Genomic DNA, 22,483 nt, shown 5'->3' with positions numbered 1-22,483 from the left:
TAGATGTGATTAATTCCTCACTCAACACAGGAATAGTGCCCCCGAAGTGGAAAAGGGCAATGGTGAAGTCATTGTTGAAAAAACCCAACCTAGACCCGGAAGAGTTAGGTAACTACCGCCCCATTTCCCTTCTCCCTGGGATCGCCAAAATAGGAGAGAAATATGTGAACTCTATACTTTCCAATTTTTGGGAATCTCATAGTGTTCTGTATCCCTCTCAGACTGGATTCCGCCCACGACAGAGCACGGAGACCGGTCTGGTAGCTGTAGTGGAGGAAGGTAGAAAGATTGTGGACGCTGGAGGGTCGGCAGCCATTATTCTTCTCGACCTAAGTGCCGCATTCGATACGGTAAACCATCCTACTCTTATCCACCGCCTCAAAAAAATAGGAATAGTTGGTATGGCCTTGAAATGGCTTTGTTCCTTTTTAGAGGATCGCTTCTTCCAGGTCTTTGAGGGAGATGTGAGCTCACTACCTCAACCTCTGCTATGTGGCGTCCCCCAAGGATCTTCATTAAGCGCAACTCTTTTTAATATATATATGGCCCCCTTGGCAGCAATTATAGTACCATTCGGAATTCAAATGGTAACCTACGCCAACGACACCCAATTAGTCGTGAAGAACCAAGCTCATTAAGCCTGGCGGCGCAGGGTATGCCTGAAATCTTCTGAGTTCGCCTTACAAATTACAGAGACACGGAACACTCTGTCTGGCATAGGAACTTCAATTTATTAGCTGCAGCTAGGTACAGTTGTCCTAGAAGAACATCCGTGGTAGGTTCTCAGGAGACTGCCACTTCAATCCGTGGCTCACAGTCTTTTGTAGCGCTTGAATCCCCTAAAGCAACAACCCCCACAATGTGCAATAAAAATACAAATCATCCACAAGAAAACATTCTTTGTACAAGATACAGGATAATGGGTAATAGAAATTCCTTCCCTAAGGTCGTGTTCTCTACCCGACCCTATAGGTCAGGTGGCATAGCCATTCCTTGGTTAAATTAATTTACGACAGGACGTGTTTGCGTGTTGAAGATGGTGATTCGTAAAACAACTGGAGAGGCCCAGAACGGTCACCAAGGGTCAATAGATGGTTATCTGGGGGACTAGTTGCTTCGAGCCGGGTCTCAGAATGGACTTAGCTCGGGGAAACAGGAAAGGTCGTGTAATATGTGCAACAGTATAGAACGTGAAAGAAACGCTATGAAGGTTGAAGGGACCTGAGTGAGGGCAACAGCGTAATGGTGTTACAAGCAAAGATGGGGCCGTATTTGAATTTCCTCAGACCCTCCTTTTGCCATTACTCAGGCAAAGAAGCCAGAGGCTGTTGTTAATCTGAATCAACTTCAATAGCCATGAAATCTACAAGCTGTTGTTGCAGCATTACCTTTGTGTCCGCTGCTTTCTGTGCCACCGGATTTGGAACACACAGGGTGGCGCAGAGCCCGCATACAGCTGGACCACATTGTAGGCAGAGGCAACATGAGAAGAGAATAGCAAAAGTCGCTCCGACAAAGGTAAGAATCTTCCATCCCCATGTAGACAGTAGTCCCCCAAACCATCCCATCAAAGACCAATTCCCTTCATCCTGGTAAACGGACTCAGCGATCTTATGTAGCTTAGAGATGTAGGGGCGTTGTCTGGAATAAGAATGCAACAGCTAGATCCGATCAATCTGCATACGCCCCCACGGTCAGCAAGGATGATATCTAATACCATCCTGTTCTGAAGCGTGACGAGGCGGTCAGCAGCGAGTTCTGCAGTGATGTTACTCAAAGCTCCAGCTGTTTCATTGACAGTGGCTTCTACAACTCGAATTAGTTGTCTTATGTCTCTACTGTTGGCTATTGAGCCCCAGAATGGAAGGAGTCCTTTCAAGACATCCCTGACTTCTTGCCCTGACGTATCCTGGCCAGACGCCACCCCTCTTTTCTGTAAATGATGCTTGGCATCTGCTATATATGTAGGGGGCAACAACCAAGCGATATAACAAGTGCCTCTCCAATTACCAGGTAGAGAAGTGTAAGCCTTATTTCCACACACGAAGTATGTATTACGTGAGGGAACCATGCGAGGCCAATCTGTCCCATTCAATGTCACAATATGTTGCAATTGCTTGTACCTTTATATTCTAACCCTCCTTTCCTAATACAGAATGGTGCTTGTCCTGGTACCACTAGAAAAGTTTGTCCTTTTCGAGAGGTTCTATTAGAGGGCAGAAAATACAAATCCGTAGATTTGGTTTGGCGATCAACATATTCTGACTTCTCACTATCCGTCCCATATATCCTTTTTCTGTCCCGCCAACATAAATGGTATAGATGTACTCCCAAGCTCCTTACTTCTCGAGTATCCCCATCCCCAGAAAATACCCAACTGGCGCTCAATTCCCACCATGCACTACAAGAGCCATTAAATGAAAAAGGAAGGGTAATGTATGGCATTCCAGTATTCACCGAAGTTGGCAGAAGACCGCAAACCCAACAGTTCGTCGCATTAGTGGCCAATTGATGTTGGTGTAGCATGGAAACAAATGTGTTGTTGCGGAATTCACTCCTTCTTGACTCAACATGAGGTGGTAGAGTGCCATGTGTATGCATTTCAACCGTAACTTTGGGAGTAGGCTGTGTAAAAACTACGTGTAGTCCCCATCCTATACAAGACAATATAATACATATCAAAATCAATATTATTAAAACCACTATAAAACGATTATGCAGTAATTTACAATGCTTTGTGCTCATTGTTTGTATTTTGTCCATTCCCTTGTTAACAGTCATTTCCAGCTCTAAATATTGCCCGTGACGGGAGGTTGCTTCACTCAGCTGTGATTGTCTGTAGTTCTTTATACTTCCCTACAAGTCCCACAGGCCTAGAGCCACATCTTGGGTCACAATTCTGAGACTTACGATCACGGCCCTGCAATCATGTGGAAATCGGGATAAAGACAAAGTCAATGAAGCACTATTGAGGTATTTTGTTCAGTCTGGGCCTCAAATCGTACCTCTGGGAACCAGGTACAATTTGTTCTTGGAAAAGGAGATGTGGTTTGGTAGTGTCCGATTTCACTGCCGGTGGTATAGCTGCCTGGAGGACCTCGTCGTCGTCTTGTCCTGCTCCGGCAAAGTCTAAGCGCGCATCGCTGAATAGTCCAAATCTTGGTACTCCTCCGGTTTCAGAGTCACTAATTCGTTTATGAACCCATTGATCATAAGGCAATGGTAGGGGCACTTTCTTGCAATGTACCCCATGTACCCAGTTCTTTTTGCCGACCACCTTTACTGCAGTACGCGTCGTCAGTAGCACCTGACGAGGTTCTCTCCAGCGAGGTTCCAAGTTCTTTGACCTCTGGACGTTTTTGACGCAGACCCAGTCTCCTGGCCGTATGGTGTGACCAGGATCCGTTGAAGCCTGGGGCAAAGTATCTTGTACCTGTTGGTGAAGGACACGTAACTTAGTGGTTAGATCATGTAAATAGTCAATTAACAATGGATGCTCTATCTCTGAGTATTTCTTTGGCCTTGGGACTCCCCAAACATTTGCAGGGCGTCCAAAGACAACCTCATAAGGACTAAGTCCCATACGGGAATGGGTGGTTGTTCTGGTGGATAAGAGAGCCAAGGGCAAGGCATCAGGCCAGGCAAGACCCGTGCTGGCTTGTATTTTCGCCAGTTTAAGCTTAAGGGTGCCATTATAGCATTCCACCAAACCTGCTGACTGAGGATGGTTTGCTGCGTGGAATTTTTGCTGAATGCCAAGGCCTGTACATACTTTCTGCATGATCTGACCCACAAATTCACTTCCGTTGTCACTCCAAATAATTCTTGGTAACCCAAATCTTGGCAGAAACTCCTTCAAAAGGACTTTTGCCGTGGATAGTGCAGTATTATCTTTCAGGGGATAGGCCTCTACCCATCGGGAGAAGGCACATACCACAACAAGAACGTACTTCAGATTGTTACATCGTTCCATGTGGATGTAATCTATTTGTAAAACCTCAAAAGGGTAAGTTGGGGGAGCAAAGTGTCCTGCTGGTGTTGGTGTTCCCTTCCCCGGGTTATGCATCAAGCATACAATACAATGCTTAACTAGATTGTCTGCACATTTAGGGATCCCCACATTCTTCCATACCGGAGCCAGAAGCTTGCATATACCTTTAGCGCTAATATGGGCTGGACCATGTGCCATGGTAACTACTGGGAGTACATAAGCATCTGGTAACAACCAGCGTTGATGTTCTGACAAGTCTGTCCAGCACCCTGTCACATCCAATCTTCCTATACTTTCTTTCCACGTACTCAATTCTTTCTCTGTGGCCTCTGCCTGGATCGTTTTCACACTGTCCACAGTATTCTCACACATCCCTCCTTGTGCAACCCATCTAGCAGAGCCCACAACATACATGCGGCTTGTAGTGTCTCTAGCTGTCTCTTTCGCTATGTGGTCTGCGAAAGCATTTCCTTGACCTACATCATCAGTGATTTTCTTATGTGCACTACACTTCACAATCGCTATCTGAGTGGGCAAGGTGAGTGATTCAAGGAGGTCGTTTACCAATTGGCCATGCTGTATCTTAGTGCCATGGGATGTGAGAAACCCTCTTTCCTTCCACAGGCGGCCAAAACTGTGGGCCACTCCAAACGTATACACATTCACCCTTTTTTCTTCAGCCAACACACAAGCTCTAGTCAGTGCTATCAATTCAGCTGCCTGGGCTGAGCTATGTATAATACGCGCTGTTTCTACAACAGTGTATAAGGTAGTGACTGCATAGGCTGAGGTCGTTTCACCATTGGGAAGCTTAAAACAAGAACCGTCCACCCATAAGGTCCCATCCGGGTCCGGGAGTGGAGTATCCTTTAAATCAACTCTGCCTTTTGTCTCTTCCTCCATGCGGAGGAAGCAGTCGTGTTGCTCCTGAGTGTCATTTTCTACTGGAATTGGCAGCAATGTTGCCGGGTTCAAGGTATTACATCGCTTAATGTGTATGTGGCTAGCCAAGAGCGTCAATTCGTACCCCGAAAGGCGTGCACTGAGGTGTTGGGTCTTTGTTCTATTTAGGAGGGGGTCTACAGCATGCGGTACCATGACCATAAGGGTATTATCTAATACCAATCCAGCAGACTGGCGAATGGAAACTGCCGCTGCTGCTGTAGTCCTCAAACAGCTAGGCAATGCCTTGGCCACTGGATCTAACGTGGCCGAAAAATAGGCACAGGGGCGTTGCTTGTCCCCAAATCGTTGCGTTAAAACTGATAACGTGCAACCTTCTTTCTCATGAACATAGAGTGTGAAAGGCTTACTGTAATCAGGAGTACCTAACACAGGGGCAGAGCATAAGGCAGTGCGTAAATCAGTGAAACTTTTCTGACATTCCGCAGTCCATGGAAGCGGGTGTGGTGTATCTTTAAGAGTGAGTGCCAACAAAGGTTTTGCCAGAAGGGAAAAATTGGGGATCCATTGTCAACAATAAGAGGTAATACCTAAAAAGGCACGCACCTCTTTTTCCGTACATGGAATAGGCATTTGGGCAATTGCTTGGATACTTTCTGGGGTCAATCGCCGTCCCTCCTTTGACAAGAGATGACCTAGGTAGGTAACCTCTTAGCAGCAATATTGCAATTTTGATGGTGAAACCTTGTGGTTGTGGTCAAATAAGTGGTGTAACAGTGAAATGGTAGCCTTTTTACAAGTGTCTTCAGAATCTGCTGCAACCATCAGGTCATCCACATATTGAATGAGAGTGGCCCCTTGTGGTAAACACAAAGTATCGAGCTGTGATTTCAATGCTTGACTATAAATGGAGGCGCTCTCGCAATAGCCTTGAGGAGCTCTCTTGAACCGGAAGCTTCGGCCTGCTAAGGAGAAGCCAAAAATATCCCTACTTTCCTCAGCAATGGGAATGCTGAAGAAAGCATTTTTGAGGTCAATGACGGAAAACCAGGAAGCTGAGGCTGGTATCATTGTCAGCAGGGCATTAATATCCGGGACAACAGGGAATTGAGGTATCACAATCTTGTTGACCTCTCTGAGATCAATCACAAAACGATAGACAGGTGGCTGAGAAGGGTTGGTTCGTTTAAAAACAGGCAGAACAGGGCTATTGCATACATTTCCCCTAGTCTCTTCGACCACATCGTTTTGTACCAAATCATGAACTATAGTCAAAAGAGCTTTTTCGCCGTCACTGGAAATTTTATATTGTGTAATGCGAGGAAATTTAGTATTAGGCTTGAGCGTTACAATGTAGGGAGGAATCTGCAGGAGGCCCACATCATTGGGGCCAGTGGCCCAGAGGGTGGCTGGAAGAGAGTGTAATTCAGGGGGAAGCTGATTTGTAGACAAGTACATCGGTGAGGTCAATTTCTTACCTAAGGTAAGACGTACACCAGAAGGGGAACAGTGTAATGTTGCATACAATCTCTTCAATAAATCCAAGCCCAACAAATTTTCACCACAACCGGTTGTTAAAAGGAGCGGGGCCTCCAATTTGTAAGGACCAATTGAAATGGGCAAAGGGCATGAAACCGAGTTTTGAACTGGGGCGCCAGAAAAACCTACAGAAACACATTTATACAGCCAGACAAAGGTGCCCCAGGGAGTTTAGAGTGAATCATAGAGCTCTTTGTTGCACCAGTGTCTAATAGGAATGGCTCTGTAATACCTAGTGCTTCCACATCAACATAAGGCCCACTTTGGTCCACTGGAACTGATACTACTCCCGTACTTTGTCTATGGCTGTCCTAGCTAGGTTGGGAATTCTGGCTCTCAACCTCAGTATAGTAATCACTGTTGTAATAGTTGGTAGACTGAGCATTTTGCTGATCAAAATAATTTGTGGAGTTTCCAGGGGGCATGGAACATTGGTTATTAGGCGGCGTACCTCGTCCTCTACCTCTTGGTGCTGACTGAGAACCACCTTGGCCTCGTGACGCGGGAATACCGCTCGTGCGCTGTAACAAAACCGGGCAATCATACTTTAAGTGGCCTTCTTCTTTACAATAAGCGCATTAATTTTGGCCCAGTGGGGGTCGGGGAACGAAAGGCCCAGACCTCTGCAACTGTCTCTGGAATTGTGGAGACGGCTGATATTCACATTGGGCAGGGCGAGGAGGATAAGCTTGTTGCAAAAGAACTTTTGTTTTCAACTCTTTGGTCTTTTTATCAAGTTTCTCTCTTTCCTCTTTATCCCTATTTTCATAATACTGGGCAGTAGCCAATATCTGGGCCGAAGAGGAGACCGCACACGCGCTTTCGGAATTCTTCAACTTATTAGATATTTCCGGAACCAAATTTGACACAAATTTGTCTACAGTCGTTGGCCACCTTCCGTGCTCATATCCTGACGACTATGATCGATGAACGTCTCCTCGAAACGCGTGAGGAAATCAGAGACGTTTTCATCCGCTTTCTGCTTACAATCTGCTAACTTATCCCAATTAACTCGCAGAGGGGGCATCATAGTTTTCAGTAAGGCAATGATCCTAGCTGGGAGTTCTGTAATTAGAGACTCAGGTTTGGCACCACCCACTTGGAGTCTGTCCGCGACGAGTATGGCAGCCCAATCACCCCCCAGTTCCCTCACATGGTCCTCCTTCCGAATCCTAGCCCATAACGGTTGTGGGACCACATTACCCATTAGCATGTCTATATCGGCCAAATTCATAATGCATGCATCGACAGTTTTGGACAACTCTTTTTAGTACCCAGCCGAATTTTTACGAGGGTCCGGTAACGACTGCTTAAGGGCCAATACCTCAGATCGTTTCCACGGAACGTGTACCCACACACGTTGAAAGTGAGCAGGTATAAGAGGATTACCACCCTGTTCTGCAACCTCCTCTCTCCACACCTGGGGGAACCTCTCTCATGGGATAGTGTTTTAATTTTCGCCTGACGGAGGAATCGCGTTTTGGCAAGGACCGGCAGGCAAGCATCATTCTAAAAGTGACAAGCGTTCCTACCGCGTCCTCAACCTCTGCGCCCACAATCAGCCCTTTATCAAACTCGGCCTGTACATCGAGCAGGCCCTGAGGGGCTCGTCCCAATCCCATATCCTCCCACTCTTGACTTAAAATGTTACACATAGTATCAAAAACATATCTCTGCGTTGGTGCCTCCCACTCCTGAAAGGTGACCATAATATCTTGCACACTATACTGGGGGCCATTCGTGATCCACCTTCGGGCTTGAAGATCTAGCACTTCCCGTTCCTCCGGACCTGGTAGCTGACTACGAGTTTGTCTACGAGGAGGAACAGGGGTCATTTGAAACGTCCCAAAGAGAGGGGACAAAAGGCCAGAAACGGTATCAATCATTCGCCTCCGAGCGGAGGGAGAATTCGTCATTAGGACAGGAGACAGAATATTAGGCGGGGCAGAAGAGGGAGTAACATTTACGGAGGGAGCCGAAGGTAAGGGAGAGCTTGGCAATGCCGGAGAAAGCTGTGGTGGGGGTGCAGGAACCGGTTGGGGAGCGACAGGTGGGACAACAGGCGGAACAGGCGGGGCAGGTGCTAATAATAAAGGTGCATTCGCTCCGGGGGCAGGCGGTAATCCAAAAGGTACATTAGCTCCCTGCGCATAGGGCGGGGGTAATCTCAACAGATGGGACATTAAAGGATCCTTCTCAGGGTCCACATTTTTCTCCGTAGGGGAAGTTGGCAACACTGGATAACATTTATCTATTGCCATACGATGTTGCCTATCTGAGACCTCGATCGCATGATCGGTTTCATTATTTTTAAACTGTTGCGCAGCTTGTAAAATAGACATATCCCTCCTATCTCTTTTAGCTTGTTTTATTTCTTTCTGTTTGGCCTCCTTACGCCATAGGCGAAAAGAGTCAAACATAGCCGGCTGGGCTTTTCGCTTAAACAAAGTGTTCTCCAAATTATCTAAAATATTGAGCTCAAAACTGCCGTTCTGTGGCCATCGTAAAACACCATCTTTCCTAGTATAGCGAACCCATGCCTCATTAAAAGCTATGGGGCCAATACCATGTTTAGAATATACTTCATAAGTGGGAGTTCCGGCCAGAGGAATTGGACAAGAGTCCTCCAGTCGGGAAGCCCTATCGCGATTACAACAAAACCATCTTCCAAACTTACTGAAACCAGGCATCGCTGCCACAATAGTTTCTTTACAAACTTCAAGGGGTTAATTAGTCACTTTATAGTACAAAAACTGCACTCACCCCTCGGTTTCGGCTTTTGCAAAAGTCGAACAAAGACAAAACAAAGACAAAGGAGTGGCCACTATACTTAACTTAACCAGATGTTTTCGTACGCCAACAGAGGTCCATCTGATGTCTCGCGATACAAATTACCAAGGGAGCCAAAGCGTGGCCGCAGTCAGGGCAGCAGGTCTTTTCAGCCGTTGGAAGGGAGAAGCCACACAGTAAAAAACCTTCGGTCCACTTACGACATGCAGGGGTCGATCACGTGGTGCGCGTCCTCCGGAATTTCCTTGCGGGGCTCCTCACGATCCTCGGGCTGGACCCACGACCTCTGAAGCGGCCTCACAGAGGGCACCAAATTGAAGAACCGGGCTCATTAAGCCTGGCGGCGCAGAGTGCGCCTGAAATCTTCTGAGTTCGCCTTACAAATTACAGAGACACGGAACACTCTGTCTGGCATAGGAACTTCAATTTATTAGCTGCAGCTAGGTACAGTTGTCCTAGAAGTACATCCGTGGTAGGTTCTCAGGAGACTGCCACTTCAATCCGTGGCTCACAGTCTTTTGTAGCGCTTGAATCCCCTAAAGCAACAACCCCCACAATGTGTAATAAAAATACAAATCATCCACAAGAAAACATTCTTTGTACAAGATACAGGATAATGGGTAATAGAAATTCCTTCCCTAAGGTCGTGTTCTCTACCCGACCCTATAGGTCAGGTGGCATAGCCATTCCTTGGTTAAATTAATTTACGACAGGACGTGTTTGCGTGTTGAAGATGGTGATTCGTAAAACAACTGGAGAGGCCGAGAACGGTCACCAAGGGTCAATAGGTGGTTATCTGGGGGATTAGTTGCTTCGAGCCGGGTCTCAGAATGGACTTAGCTCGGGGAAACAGGAAAGGTCGTGTAATATGTGCAACAGTATAGAACGTGCAAGAAACGCTATGAAGGTTGAAGGGGCCTGAGTGAGGGCAACAGCGTAATGGTGTTACAAGCAAAGATGGGGCCGTATTTGAATTTCCTCAGACGTGGCTCTTAACCAAACTACCCACCAGACCAAGGGCCTTTTCTTTTGTTTAACTGAGGTTTTTAAATGGATGACTGCCTCCCAGCTGAAGCTGAATGGTGATAAGACAGAGATTATGATCTAGGGCAATCCCCCCCCCAGCTATACTGGAGTCCTCCTGGCCAGTATGCATAGGCCCCCTTCCTGTCATTAAAAATGAAATAAAGAGCCTGGGCATTTGGCTTGACCAGGATCTGTCGTTCAAGGTGCAGGCAAATAAGACAGTGGCCACCTGTTTCGGCCTGCTTAGAATGGCTAGGAAAGTGCTTCCTCTCCTTCCTCCTCTAGCCAAGAAAGTCCTGGTCCAGTCCTTGATACTTTCAAGGATTGGCTATGGCAATGCCCTTTTTCTGGGTGCCCCAGCGTTAGTTATGACTAAATTACAAAAGATCCAAAACTGTGCAGCCAGACTGCTGTCAGGCGTATCCAATCGTACCTCAGCTAAACCATCTATTCGCTCACGTCATTGGCTGCCGGTGAAGGATAGGGTACATTTTAAAGCCCTTTGTATTGTTCATAAATCCCTTCAAGGGTATGGTCCTCCACTATTGGCACCCATGATTCGCCCACATAAAGTTAACAGGAATCTCCGATTCAATGATCTTCATTTGGTATCGATCCCTAAAGTCAAAAGGGCCAGAAGCGGCGGCCGTCTTTTTTCTTTTAATGCGGCCCATCTTTGGAATGCCCTGCCCCTCCAGTTACGGAGGGAACCCAACCACCTAGTTTTCCGAAGACAATTGAAAACCTTCTTGTTCCCATAATCATCCTCAGCCCTTTCCGAGCAGTCACATTCAGCGCTGGGAGGCCTCCGGGTAGCCATGCACTTTGTAAATGCCCTTTCATTCATTCATTCATTGCGATTATTAAGGAATCGCAATTAAGGGCTCGCAAAAGCCTATGCATGTAGGAATAAACGATCCTTAATTGCGACTCGCAATTTGCGAGTCGCAATTAAGGAATGGCTCCCCATTCACTCCTATGGGCCTACAGGCCCATAGGAATGAATGGGAGATTGCATGTGCAATTTGCGAGTACACATGCGCAATTTGCGAGTACCAATCGGTACTCGCAAATTGCGCATGCAATTTCAAGGGTGCAAGGGTGTCAAAAGGACACCCTGTTGCACCCCTGAAATTGTGATGTGCACCCATGTTGCGCACACACATGCCCCAAGGGCATGCGTGCACAACATTAAACTTTGAAAAATGCACTTTAGTGCAATTTTCAACATTTTAGCAAATTACCGACCAGTTCAATTGCTCGGTAATTTGCGGCCCCAAATAGCGAAATCGCTATTTAAAAGTGGTTCTTGCATTGTATTTAAGGAATTGCAAATTGCAATTCCTTAAATGCATTCACAATTTACGAAAACGCAATTAATTGTGATTTCTTAAATTGCGAGTGTCTTACACCCTGATGCATCGCAAAAGCCCTTTTTGCTGGCGCGAACGGATGATTTTTGCAAATCGCACCGTTTGCACTCGCAAAAAAGGTTGATGCGTGTGCCTGTTGGAGGGGGCTGCTAGGAAGTCTCTGTTTTCCCTATCAAACAGCGACACATCACCTCTCTGCCACTGCTCCCTCCTTCCTGCCCAGGCCTCTGCGTTAGTTCAAAATGGCGTTGTCCAGGGGTCTCATGCCACATGGTCTCTGAAAGCCCCTTCCCCCCTTGCTGCCCTCTCTTCAGAGCAGCTTGGTGCCTGGCACCAGGTGACAGCTTGCATCTACATACATGTCTGCATGTAACCAGACTGGTGCCCCTTACTCCAGCTGCAGCGCAGTGGCCTACCCTCACCAGGGGGATGCCGGTAAAATCCACATGCAGTCTCTTTCATCATTAGTTCACTGTGGGTGAGTCCCAACTTATGAAGCTCTCCCACAGTAAAAGCTCAACAATTAGGTGTTCAAAAAGTGAAAAATCTTGGTGGCTCAGATGGTCAGAACCACCTTCTAACAGATAGATATGGTGCTTCAAAAGAACCAGACAAGAAACCTTTTGGTCTAAGCTACTACATGCCTCAAATCCCAAGGGCTCAAGAAAGTTCTGGAAGTTGGTCAATGAAACCGACAAAGGCACAAGGGCAGCAAATAATGCAAATATTAGCGAGGACGGCTGGGTAGAGTACCTAGAGTCACATCTTGCCGGAAACGTGATAAATATTCGGAGCAGCCCCAGGAAGACCCTATGGAGAGCACTGCCTCTGACCCACTGGAGTATACAGCCTCAGCGATAATCAAGATCATTGAGAAATCACGGCTTGACTGCGACCCTGGACCAAATGGAATTCCCCAATCTCTCTTTAAACAAAGCACTTCTGTATGGGCAAGCTTCCTAGCTGATATCTTCAGAACTATACTTGCGGAAGGGAATATTCCAGACAGCTGGAGAGGCTCAATCATCCACCCAATCTTTAAAGGAGAAACCGCCTTATCCCCAAGCAACTACAGTCTAATAGCACTACTGGGCGCAGATCTCAAATATTTTTCATCATTGCTGCTTCAAGACCTAGCTGCATGGGCGCCTGAAACAGGCAGGCTACCCTCAAATCAGATGGGATTTATGAAGAGTCAATGGACACTAACAAACCTGACGGCTGTAGGATTAATTAAGAGAAGAGCAAACTACCCTGGCTCGTCGCTGTATTGCTTTGTCGACTTTAAAGCAGCATTTGATCGTGTACTGTACGACGAGCTGTGGGACAAGCTTCAGCGTTGGGGAATCCTGCAAAACCTTTTGAGGGCAATTAGGCTGCTCTATGCAAATACCTGGGTCAAGATCAAGGTCGGAGATGGAATCCATCTGTCGAGAGAAGTAAGGACATCGATTGGCCTCAAACAGGGATGTGCCCTTGCACCCCTCCTATTCATATTATAAATTTCAGACATCTCCTCGGCAGTTGATGAGCTAGTATCCCATGCCTGAGTCTTGGGGGTCTCTCACTGTCAACATTCATTATGCAGATTATCTGCTCCTTCTCAGCAACACCAGAATAGGGCTGATGAGACTAATCAATCGCCTACCAACATATGCAGTTGACAACCAGCTAGAGATCAACCTCAAGAAAACTAAGGTAATTCCGCTAAACTGGCGCATCTCCAATGAGCGCAAACTGCACCTTAATGGATCCACGATAGACGAGACAGCCAGCTTTGTTTATCTAGGTGTCAAGATAGACTCAAGGGCATCATTGCACCTCACAAGGAAGCAAGTAAAGGAAAAGCCCTGGCTCTAAACTTTGGGTTTGCGACTTTAGCGAAAACCATTTGGGGACATAACGTTCAATCTCTGGCCACAGTAATCAAATCAAAATTGATACCAACCTTATCATATGGAGGTGAAATAATGCTGGGGTCAGATGTCAGCTTACTGAATAAATTAGCAACAAGAACCTTTAAGTAAACTTCCCATCTACCAAGATCAGTAACACTGGCTCAAGACAAGCTCGAGTTTTTGCTGGTAAGGCAGTCCTTTGCAAGTCCTGGGGCATACACAAATTCTTGTCACAAGCTGAGATCTGCTACTATGGGGTCATTAGCCCACTGTGCCTGGTCTGAAATCAACCTCCAGAGAGGTAAAGACAATTACAAAAAGTATCTTGAGGACAGCATAGAAAAAGTTGGGCTGGGTGAATTATGGAAGCTAGACCCAATGGAACAAGTGTTCAACAGAATGGTAAACAAAAGTGTCAAACCACAGAGTTGGGTAGAGGATAAAGGAATGGTGGCCAAACAGGCGTATGGGTGGCTGGTGTTGAGCTCCTATGATGATCAAAAGGACCAGCCTCTTCTGAAAACCACCTACTCCTTCAAGGATAAGCAGAAGTTACTGATAATGAGACTTGGAGAGCTCCCCATCCTGGACTTAAAGCCAAAATGGCATGAGGATGGGCAAGGGAAGACATGAAGTACCACTTGTGCCTCCAGACAAATCAGATGCTGCTGCATGTCCTTTGTATCTGCCCCTGTCTAGACCTGCAGCAGAAGACTTTGCTGCGAAATTATTTTAAAGTCCTAGGGATTAGGACGTGATTTTACAGTTGGCCTGAAAAGGGGTGTAGCAGGAACAACCCCTGTACCACTGTTCTCCACACCACTGTAGCCAAAGGTGGGTGGCCAGCGGACTGGTAAGAAAATTAGATCAAATTTCCCTCCTGGACAATGCTAATAACCTGCTACTTTAGGCATCACAGCATGTGCCTCAGTGCACATGGAAAGAGATTAGTTAACCCTGTTTCGGCCGCAGTGGGCTGCTAGGGATGTAGTAGGTTCTGCTGATTAATGCAAAAGGAACAAATGATGGACAGAATGCAGAACAATGTCATACATTCACCCCAGTACAGAGATCTGGGCCTAAATCCATTGTTATTTTGCTCACCATGCCATTCCAGTTTGGACCCAGCCACATGCAAATCAGTCTTGACCCTGTGCCCAATGGGAACAGTCCAGCCCAAACTGCCAGGCAAGGTCCTCCCTAGACTGGAAACAAGCATCCTAGGACCGGTTTCGGGCTTTTTAGCCCTCATCAGCCAGGATAGCTTGACTCCAGTGGCATGGAGAGCACGGGACCCACGTCTGGGCATACCAGTCCCGCTCGGGGTGACAAATGCAAAAAGAACAATTGATGGACAGAATGCGGAACAATGTCATACATTCACCCCAGTACAGAGATCTGGGCCTAAATCCATTGTTATTTTGCTCACCATGCCATTCCAGTTTGGACCAAGCCATATGCAAATGAGTCTTGACCCTGTGCCCAATGGGAACAGTCCAGCCCGAACTGCCAGGACAGGTCCTCCCTAGACTGGAAACAAGCATTCTAGGACCGGTTTCGGGCTTTCAGCCCTCATCAGCCAGGATAGCTTGACTCCAGTGGCATGGAGAGCACGGGACCCATGTTCTGCTGAACCTTCAAGCCCTTACCCTGTCCTGTTGAAAACCTGCTTTACCTGCAGGTCTCACACATGTACCTCAGCACTTTATATGTGCTTCTGCGCCCATAGGCAGTGACTATGTGACTTTACTTAGATCAAGGTGGGCTGCTAGGGATTCAGTAACCTATTTCTTTCTTTAGGTTCTTCAAACCCCTATCCCGCCCTGTTGAGCATTGGTTTGCCTCCAGGATTTAACATGCATCTCGGCGCTTTATGCATGGCAGCTACTTGGGCTCACGATTAGGAATGGCTTTTTAATAATGTGATATTTATCTTTTTTATTACTCCCTGGGGCAAAAGGAGCCAAGAAGGGGAAGAGACATGTAGTGCACTAGGCCCCCCAGTATCATGAGCAGGAGTAGTTTTTTTTAATATACTTTCATATTGCCTGTGTACTCCATATTTTTTATATATAACAAGTTCTGTGATATGTGAATTTAGGTCTTGTCATAGTTTATGGTATTGACTAACGAGCTGTTAGAATAGCAAAATGTTGGAATAGTCTTCCTTTGGAGTTAAGAAGAGAGCCATGCGAAAGGAGATTTTGCAAGCTACTAAAGACCTGGCTATTTGTACAACCATAGCAAAGATAGACATGGTCAATGAACTTATATAGCAGCCGGACTTGCAGGCAATCAGCCACCCTCTCCAGAGATGTCTCTAGCGCGGGGACACACCGTTGGTGTAACCAAGCGCTCTATAAATGTACAAATAAATAAATAAACTATTTTCAAACTGTAACTGTAGTTGCCGAGTCTATTTCACAGCTACCCTCTGAGAAGACACAGCAGTATGCATCTTTGTTTCACCTCTTGGGTCAGGTGTGGAGAAGCACATATACCTACCTGTTGACTTCAACTCCTACTTCTAATGAGGGTATAAAACTTGAAAACTGAGTGGTGGAGGGGGCGGGGGTGGGGAGGTTGAAGATTTCCTTTCAACTCCCTTGCAAGCAGCAGTTAGGCACACGCATTTTTGTGGCCAGTTCTAGCCATTTGAACTGAATATCTTCGGTTCACTGAAGTAGTAGCGCATTGATGAGCACATTTGCAGGAGGCAGGGCACTGTTAATGTGCTGCCAGATCTGCAGTGGGCAAGCCTACAGTGAGCTGTCTTCTGACTTACTGCTGATTGAGACTGTTGTTTCACGGCCTCATAAAGACCATGCTTAACGGATGGTACATGTGGGCCTGCAAACAGAGAAGTGAATGAGTTCCAGAGATTGCTAAAGAACAGGAATACAGGATTTCTACGGGATACCAGTTATTATACACCAACACTCGGGTGGTCAACCTGTATCCAAGCAGAATATGTGTTTGTCTTCCTTCTGGCATCACTATTCTAAGGGCCCTCCCCAGTTCTGCAGGTCTTTCTCAAATCTAACAATAACCCTACAACTGATGCATGTCACTTTGCCTATCCTTATGTGAGCGTACCTTCTGCACACATTTGTGGCCTTTCAAGCATGTGCTTGCCACTGCATGTAACTGGCTATCACTCTATGTGCTTACTCAAAAAGATATCAATCTCTGTATACAAAAGTATCAGTCTTCCATATACTCGCCTGTCTTCTCTGTATATGATTACATCTGTTACTACTTTGCCCATTGTTGTATTTGTAGGTGATTCTGACTATTTCTACTAGTGATGTCTCCATGTTTAACCTGATCTATTTCTGCATGTGCTGCCAGTTTTCAAGGTTCCCCAATTCCATGACTATGTCTTGCAGTCTACGTTTATTTTGCAATTTGAAAGGGCTAAGAATACATTTTAGTGCCGTCTAACCTACTAAATGATTCTAAAAGTTAACAGACGCCTCATTGGCATGCTGAAAGTAACAACATTTTAGAGGTAGCCAGGGGCGTGGCCAACGCTGAGCTAGATGGCAGCACCTTAGGTTTCTACAGACCCCCTGCCTGCAATGCACCATCACCTTGTGGGTTTCATGTACCACCCCAAGTTGCATGGGTATGCCCAGACGTGGGCCCCATGCTCAGTGTCACTGGACCCAAGTTCTACCTGACTGAGGAGCCCATAAGTAGGGCAAAACCAGTCCTGAGTTGCTTGTGTTCTGGTTCAGGAAGGACCCAGCTTGGCAGTTCGAGATGGACTGTTCTCATGAGGAGCAGGGACAGGACTGATTTGCATATGGCTGGGTCTAAAGGTTACATAGTGAGAAAAGGAATGATGGGTTGTAGTGCTACCCCTAGCGATTGCCAGTGGTTCGTTGCCTCCCATCACCTTTTGCATTTTTCGCAATCCACCATCATAGTGATGATGATTGCCTTTCATACGCAAAAATGAGGGGAAAAAAGTTCTGGTAGAATAAAATATTTGGCTAAGATCAGAAATTTACAAAGGGAAGACTTGATTTATCCAGGTTTTCTGTTTCACTTTATACAAATTGGCTGTAAATTTATATTTATTTGTCTGTCCTTACGTTAAGGTTTTGCTTTTATCCCAGTGCATTTTTCTGTAGTTTTTAAATATAGAGCAGCCTAGATCAAAGGCTGAGCACTTTAAGTGAGCACCAATTACATCGCACAAGGTCACATGTGTTGTTTATAGACATGAGGAGATTAAGCGATTTGCGTAGAATGAATCAGAGGACGTTCCGGAGACGCAAAGACTTGAATCTGACTTCCCAGTTCCACAGTGGGCAGCTCTGACTCTAAGGCTACATCCTGGGCGGAGGGAATGAGGCAGGCAGAAGCCATATGAAAGCTCGGCTCGTGGTTCCTACAGGACCTTAAGTGAGCCAGAGCCAGGTTTAGGTCTCGAGCTGTCAGTGGCTCGCCCTCCTCTACTGCATACTGCTATTGCATATGAAATATGACTGATGCAGTGCCGTGGGCCTTTTTTTCAAAAGTCCCAAAAATTAACAAAGGGCTGGTATTTTTCACTGCCTCTGTACTGCAAAAACAATAGCTATTCTATTCGTATTCCGATTAACAATAAACAGGCGTCCTTGAAAAACACTCCGCTGGTTTAAATGACTGAAGGTCACATTTAGCTGGCAGGGGTGCACAATTGTGTTAAATGCTTTTAGCGACTCGTGGCTTTTCAGTCGACATAGCTGAATTTTTAAATGCGTCGCATATAACAGAAGACCCCTTGACAGGTACAGTAGAGCGGATTTCAAGCAAAAAGGAACTGGAGCCTGGCGCACACGAAATTCAATTTCAGTGAGAGGCTTGTGCTAACATTAGAGGTCTGCCTGACGAAGCAACTCTCAAGCGTGCAATGCTAGTAGTGGCGCACATAAACGCAATGTTGGTTAGGCGTGCCTCTGTTTACGCCAAGGCAGGATTAAGACACTGCAGAGTTCTCCTCGAAGTAGCTCTGAGGCGCACGAAGCAAATCCGGCGAGAAAAGAATAGAGTCCCGAACAACATGGCCAGAATAACACATATTGTATACATTGTCTGTCACTACCAGACGTCACGCAGTCATTCTTCGGTCTAGCACAGCCCGCTTCCAAGTGCGTGAATCAGTAGCTCCCGCCAAATGATAGACGACAGCTAGGGCAGTGTTTATACACCGCAGAGACACGTGCGGATTCAGCTTCCAATGAGCACTTTAGTATGTTGTGCAGCGTACTAGGATTGGATAAATTGATGCCATACTCCAATCCTAGGCTACTTTACACTGTATAAAACCCTCCCACCTTATACGACTCCCAAGATAAATTCGACAACAGGATTGGGTGCTATGCGACCCGGATGTAATGACAGTACGAACAAATGTTTTCCATTATAATATCAATAACGGATAATATTAGGTGGAATTCACGAGCTCTTCGTGTAAGTAGCGGATAGGTATCATTTCACATAAGCCAACCAAAGCCGTCTGTCTAAATTGGTCCCAGTAGACAGACCGCGCGCAGCTCCTATTCATAGACGTCACGTTTTGGAACGATAAAAAAAATTCTGCTGAAAGCTATGGATACGCAGTTGACAGTATACGGAGCACCTTAATGGAAAGGCAGGCACGTTCTCCCTGTTGGATTGAGTGACGCTTGTTTCGCTGCTTGATATGAAATGCATCACTCCATCGTTCCGCTACCCTGCGCTGGGCGTTATCTATGCTTGTGATCCTTAAAAAGCGCCCTGATGTATCCACCCACAGTTATTCTGTGGCACTTTGGGAGATCAGGGACCAAACTGACGATTAAAACCCGCTTCAGCCCTGCTCGTAATGCACTGCCTGGTGGTGCTAGGCAAGCGGTCTACTCACTGCCAGCTTTTACCGTTACATCAGCTCCCATTGCCATTGTGTGCATGAATAGTAGAATTAACACAGGCAGCTAAAGCAAGTGCCCACTTAACTTATTTTCTTCCCTACAGGGGGAACTTTCTTACTAACATCTGCTTGTCGCCAACGGTCAGCGAAGTCGCCATGAGTCGCAACTTCAAGCCCGGAGACCTAATCTTTGCCAAGATGAAAGGCTATCCTCACTGGCCGGCACGAGTAAGTCTTGTTCTTCCCACCTGCGCTGCATGATTCTCTTATAGCTCCCCCAGCACCTTCAATATACCACTTTATCGAAACTTAGAACACTTTTCATAGTTGCATGGGTTTGACAAATCTCAATGGCCCATCTAGTCATCGTATTTGCCTCAGAAAGCAATAGAGCCTTGACAGGTCGGTGTTCAGAAGAATACTTAAGCATGATTTGTGATCCCACTCACTTCAGGATCGTTTCTACTTTTTTAGTGGCAAAAGCTTTGATGTGCTGGTTCGTACTGTTACCCTTTCGGGTATCACGTGTCTGCACGGGAAACGGTAGTAGCCATGAATCTAATTTTTAACGTTATTCTAGAGCTTGTCGTTATATTGCTGTTTCACTCTAGTATCCCATTTTTTGTTTTTTTGGTCCATCGTCTTCTTAAGAAGAACACTTGATTTTGATTATTAAGTCTTACCTATTTATTGTAAAAATAATATACTACCTTCTCCAGTGGCTTTGAATTAACAAGCATTGGCATAGCCAACAGGTCTCTCCTTTGGGATCTTAAAAGTGTTTAGCCAGAGCAATTGCTTTTGCCAATTTCTTTAAGCCATACTATGGTGTAGAGCGTTGCCGCTGCTGTGCAGCATGTTGATACGTTTTAATAAAAAAGTGTGTTAAACATTTGTTACGTTATAAATATATAACCAAGAAGACAATATGTACAATTGAACGACCCTATCCAAAAAGAATTAACATAAAAAAGACTTATAGTGTTTTTCTCCTAGTCATGCTGGCAAATACTTCCTGCCTGTTGTAATGCTGGTTTGTTATTGTTTATTTTTGTTATGGAGGTGGGTGGGTGGGGGCATAAACAATGGGATGGTGGATTTGTTCTTGTTTCAGAATGTTAGTGTATTTCTAAGTGTGTGTGTTTTGTGCGGGAGTAGGTCCCTGCGTGTTGGTGTGCTTTCCATGTGTTTTGTGTGGGAGTCAGCACATGCCTGGACATGTTTTTCTGTAAGTATGTTGTCTGTGTGGTATTTAAGGCTAGGTTGCGTGGGTGTTATCGTCTTCCCAGAGACAAGTTTCTTTGACAGATTTCTCCCCTGGATGAGAAACATTAACGCTCCCATTTGTCTGTGGACTGACCCCGTGACCGATTGTGCAATGGGCACTTGCAGTTCCAAACATCCTACCTTGCACAAGGCGAGCCAGGTGTGCGCAGTAATCACAAATGTCAACACATAACAAAATGTTGGAACACAACTTCACCGCCTCTCAGAAAAGCACTCGTCTTTTTTAATAGCGAGGGTGAAATTGTATGTCCTTTCAATGTCACCTGGTTAGAGGTTCGGAAATGCACACACAACATTGCATGTTACATTAAAGCTTCTGCCAATTTGGTTGTATACAAGACATGTAAATAATATGTTACACAATTTGTATCATCTAGCAAGTAACCAAGAAGGCTACACACATGACTCCCCGCCCCCATCACCAATATACACACACAGTACTACATGCCGGACCCCCGCAATCCTTCAGCAAAGCGCCCCCTTTACTTACTCTGAGTACCAAGCTCTCCCGCTAGAAACTGAAAAGGAGTCGCGTTAACTGTTTGGTTCAAGGGGGAAGAAAACACACCGCAGGTTGCCGACGTAAATGGGGGCGTTCACTAACCCATGGTCTGACAGCAGGCAGGCAAGAATAAGCCCGCGAGAGCGAGCACCAGGCAATCTGTTTTTCGCGTTAACTGTTTGGTTCAAGGGGGAAGAAAACACACCGCAGTCAGCCGCCGTAAATGGGGGCATTCACTAACCCATGTTCTGACTGCAGGAATAAGCCCGCGAGTGGTGCACGCGAGAGCAAGCACCAGGCAATCTGTTTTTAATTATCGCGCCCGCGTCTTGGCATGATAATTTAAAACAGATGGTGCCTGTGCGTGTAACCCCAAGCCTTAGCTGTGGGCGGTCACATTGGCTGGGAAAGGCGGGACATGCGCACGCCTTTACCCAATTGCGTGCTGTCATTTTTAAAAGACGTTTTAAAGACGCATGCAAACGCCAATTAAAATAATGCTGCAAAATCCACACAAGCACGAGCTTGTGAAAAGTAGAGTTCAGCTGCAAGAGGCCGTATCCTTAGAGCAGCGCATGCGCGCTGCTCTAAGGCTCGACCTAAAAACTTTCTCGGTTCATTGCTTGTTATTATATTGAGGATTGAAAAAATGAAAAATAATTAAGGTATGGTTACTAATTCTCCCCGTCCCTCTGGTGGTGGTGTTTTGAAACTTATTGAAATACTTATCCAAAGTCTTTACTCGGATATTTACATGATTTCATGCATGGGAATGCCTAGTATTTTATGAGGTATTACTTTATGAGTTGACTTTAATAATAACAAGTGTGATTTCTGGTGATTCTGGACCGGAGGACATTTTTACGTTTCTCCTGCAGAGCGCTTGCGCGGTTCTTGTGAAATCTGTTGTATTTAATATGTCTTATAAAAGGGGCTCATATCAGTTTCTATTGTCGAATTGCTATGTTAATTTGCTTTTGTGTGGAACTTTTTTTTGCACACTTTTAGGATACTTCTACTAAAGTTGTTCACACTGTTTAACCCCCATTCACTTTCAAGATAAGATCTCTTCCCACAGAAAAGTCATACAGCTTCTAACAGTATGCTGGAATGCTTGCTTTATATTACTTAGTTGTGTAAAGCAGATGCTTTAGCCTTAGAACGTTTGTGGCATGTCCTGTTCATGCCTCAGTACCTTTCTTTGCACTTTGTAGGCATTATTGGATAGATATTTTCTTCATAATCTATTTGGTCATTATGTGGAAATTCTGA

General features: G+C 45.8%; 1 protein-coding gene across 2 annotated transcripts in view; it reads left to right on the top strand.

Moving 5' to 3' along the window:
• Nucleotides 1-18,861: 18,861 nt before the first annotated feature.
• The window catches only part of PSIP1 (PC4 and SRSF1 interacting protein 1), a 543,316-nt gene continuing 539,694 nt past the window's right edge, over nt 18,862-22,483 (top strand). Inside the window, exons 1-2 of one of the 2 annotated variants that reach the window (XM_085633866.1) lie at nt 18,862-18,983; nt 19,527-19,650. In XM_085633866.1, the coding sequence (XP_085489992.1) occupies nt 19,579-19,650 (72 nt within the window). In that variant the 5' untranslated portion in view covers nt 18,862-18,983; nt 19,527-19,578. Of the gene's footprint in view, nt 19,169-19,526; nt 19,651-22,483 lie in introns of both variants that reach the window. The other variant, XM_085633873.1, reaches the window with a different exon arrangement.

Source organism: Triturus cristatus, chromosome 2_1 (assembly GCF_964204655.1).
Source record: "Triturus cristatus chromosome 2_1, aTriCri1.1, whole genome shotgun sequence".
Taxonomy (NCBI): Eukaryota; Metazoa; Chordata; class Amphibia; order Caudata; family Salamandridae; genus Triturus; species Triturus cristatus.
Note: the sequence above shows the minus strand (reverse complement) of the source record. Positions and strands in the feature narration are given on the sequence as shown.